General features: G+C 40.9%; 1 protein-coding gene across 1 annotated transcript in view; it reads left to right on the forward strand.

Annotated features, from left to right (window-relative positions):
* The first annotated feature begins 540 nt into the window (after nt 1-540).
* Nucleotides 541-2,932, forward strand: part of ANGPT1 (angiopoietin 1) — a 235,820-nt gene continuing 233,428 nt past the window's right edge. Inside the window, exon 1 of the mRNA XM_075270268.1 lies at nt 541-1,153. Within this exon, the coding sequence (XP_075126369.1) occupies nt 851-1,153 (303 nt within the window). The 5' untranslated portion in view covers nt 541-850. The remainder of the gene's footprint in view (nt 1,154-2,932) is intronic.

Raw genomic sequence — 2,932 nt, forward strand, 5'->3', positions numbered from 1 at the left:
CGGCACCTCTGAACTTTCATTGATCCGAGACTAAAGTACTGTTTACTCGTGGTCGTTTTTCTAATCTCTGCTCGCTTTGTGTGATGTGACGGCGCCGCAGCAATGTCACCTCGCCACCCTCATTGTCTCCTATATCAATTGTTCTTCGAGCACCTGTCTATCTAGGAGCAGATTGACGCAATGTCCGCCATTGTTCCGCCATTGTTCCACCATCCTTGTCATTTATCGAACGATCCCAGCAGGAATCCGTACTCTTAATTGTGAGTTATTAAGCCAATAGAGGTGTCGCCATCTTCCATTGTGTCCCGTTTGCAAAAAAAAGTAAGTGTTTAGGTTTTAATCCGATGACAAGGACAATCTCGGTTCTGTTGGCTTGTCCCGGGCTGTTAGTTGTTGTGTAGAATAAGCCGGATTGAGGTCATGCATGCAGCCACTTTGTAAACTGATATCTTTCTCCTAAAACCACCAGCTATGCTTTGCATAGGGGCGCACTCAAATTCCTGTCAAGCCATCTCTTAGTCTGCTTCCAGCTTGAATGCCTTAATAAAACTCTGAGGGTCTGAGTGGAAATAACAGATCTGCTGCAGCCGCCGGAGTACAGGCAAGGGGACCAGGGCTTTCCATGTGTGCAGCCGACTGGTTAATCTTTAGACTGCAAATGAGGATAGACAATAGATCCTTGGCTTCATGCACTAAATATATCTATTGGAGCTGAAGATATCGCAGGGGTGAAATCACATTGTGCAGCTGGAGACGTCTCCTGCACCACTTCTAACTCTTTCCAGGCTTGGACTTCTTCAAGATCTACAAGGGAAAAACTTGACATTTTTTCAGGGATTTCTGCACCGGGATGGCATCTGGAATTTTACTCACTCTTTGCCTTGCGCTGATTGCAAGTACTGAGTGCAACGTGCAAAGGAAAGGGACAGACGGCAACGGGAGACGATACAATCGCATCCAACATGGGCAGTGCACTTACACCTTCATCCTTCCTGAACACGATGGGAATTGTCGCGAGGGCACGACCACGACAGAGCAGTATAATACCAACGCTCTGCAGAGGGACGCGCCGCACGTGGAACAGGATTTTCCGTCCCAAAAAATCCAACACCTGGAGCATGTGATGGAAAATTACACTCAATGGCTGCAAAAAGTAAGTGACCCCCTGTAGGTTTAATACGAGCTGCGCCTTTAAGAAAGTTTGGAATGCATCAATTCTTCTAATAATAGTGTGTGCTCGGATGGGACGTGCAGAAGGATAAAGGATAACAGTGTCTTAAGTTTGTTTCTTCTGCCGGTCTTAGGTTTCACTCCACACTTGTATTTAGCAGCGGTGCACTAGAATTATAAATAATGTGCTATCCTCTATATATAGAGCGGTGCTCCGGAGCAAATGTCACCCAACATACCTGCGACCCAGAATCAGACCGGGATCTAACCTTTACTAAACTCATTTGTGAGGCTGAGCTGGATGAAGGAGACTCATTGTAATCCCCGGCCGCCCATTACTGTAACTCCTAATAATACACAGAGCATTAAAGGGACAGGACAGGTAACGCTGCCCACATGGAAGGTCGTCAGCTGATAGCACCAGGTGTGCTGCACAAAGGGTTAATGGGGGCAAATGACATGGCGCAGGCTAATGGGGAGCTGAGGACCCCTGTCTATTACACAGCATAGCACAATAGCAAATCTTTAAGAGTATATGGCACCACCACGGGCTGTGGAGTTGTACAATGCAACACCAATATCTCAATGAAAAATACAACATATTGTACATTTCTATTACATTGTATGTGCTGTGTGTCCGATATCTGTGATGTATTATCTATTACTGCAGAGTAGCAGAGGAGAGGTTGTCAGTTGGCACAACACATGGTTTACATGGATTAGGATGTGTTATCTGAGATCTTACATCGGACTAGAGGTAGCACTGCTACACTACTGTATCTTATATGAGATATACAATTCTGTTACATATCTATCTATTATCTATCTATCTATCTATCTATCTATCTATCTATCTATCTGTATTTATCTATCTATCTATCTATCTATCTATCTATCTATCATCTCCTATCTATCTATCTATCTATCTATCTATCTATCTATTATCTATCTATCTATCTATCTATCTATCATCAACTTATCTTCTACAATCAACCTATAGTAGCCAACTTTTATCTATCAACTATTGATTTACCTAACATCTAAAACCAATACTCTATCTATCTATCTATCTATCTATCTATCTATCTATCTTTTATCTATCTATCTATCTATCTATCTATCTATCTATCTATCTATCATCTATTTATCCATCTGTCTAATACATATCTAACATCAACCCACCCCATATATCTATGTATCTAATATCAATCTATATATCTAAAAGTAATCTATTCCATTTATCTATCTAACAAGCTATCCATCTAACATCAATTAATCTTTGTCTTCTCTTCCTTCCTTCTTTCTCTCTTTCTTTCTTTTTCTTTCTTTATCTATCTATCTATCTATCTATCTATCTATCTATCTATCTATCTATCTATCATCTATCTATCTATCTATCTATCTCCTATCTATCATCTATCTATCTATCTATCTATCTATCTATCTCCTATCTATCATCTATCTATCTATCTATCTCTCTCTCTCTCTCTCTCTCTCTCTCTCTCTCTCTCTCCTGTCTATCTCCTATCTATCTATCTATCTATCTATCTATCTATCTATCTCATATCTATCTATCTATCTATCTATCTATCTCATATCTATCTATCTATCTATCTATCTATCTATCTATCTAGCTGTACCTACCTATAGGTTGGAGGAGATAACCTGTGCCTGTTTTTAGGCCTGACATCCATGCGGCTGTATACTAGGTGTCACCCATGCGGCTGTATACTAGGTGTCACCCATGCAGCTGTATACTAGG

This window comes from Leptodactylus fuscus, chromosome 4, assembly GCF_031893055.1.
Source record: "Leptodactylus fuscus isolate aLepFus1 chromosome 4, aLepFus1.hap2, whole genome shotgun sequence".
Taxonomy (NCBI): domain Eukaryota; kingdom Metazoa; phylum Chordata; class Amphibia; order Anura; family Leptodactylidae; genus Leptodactylus; species Leptodactylus fuscus.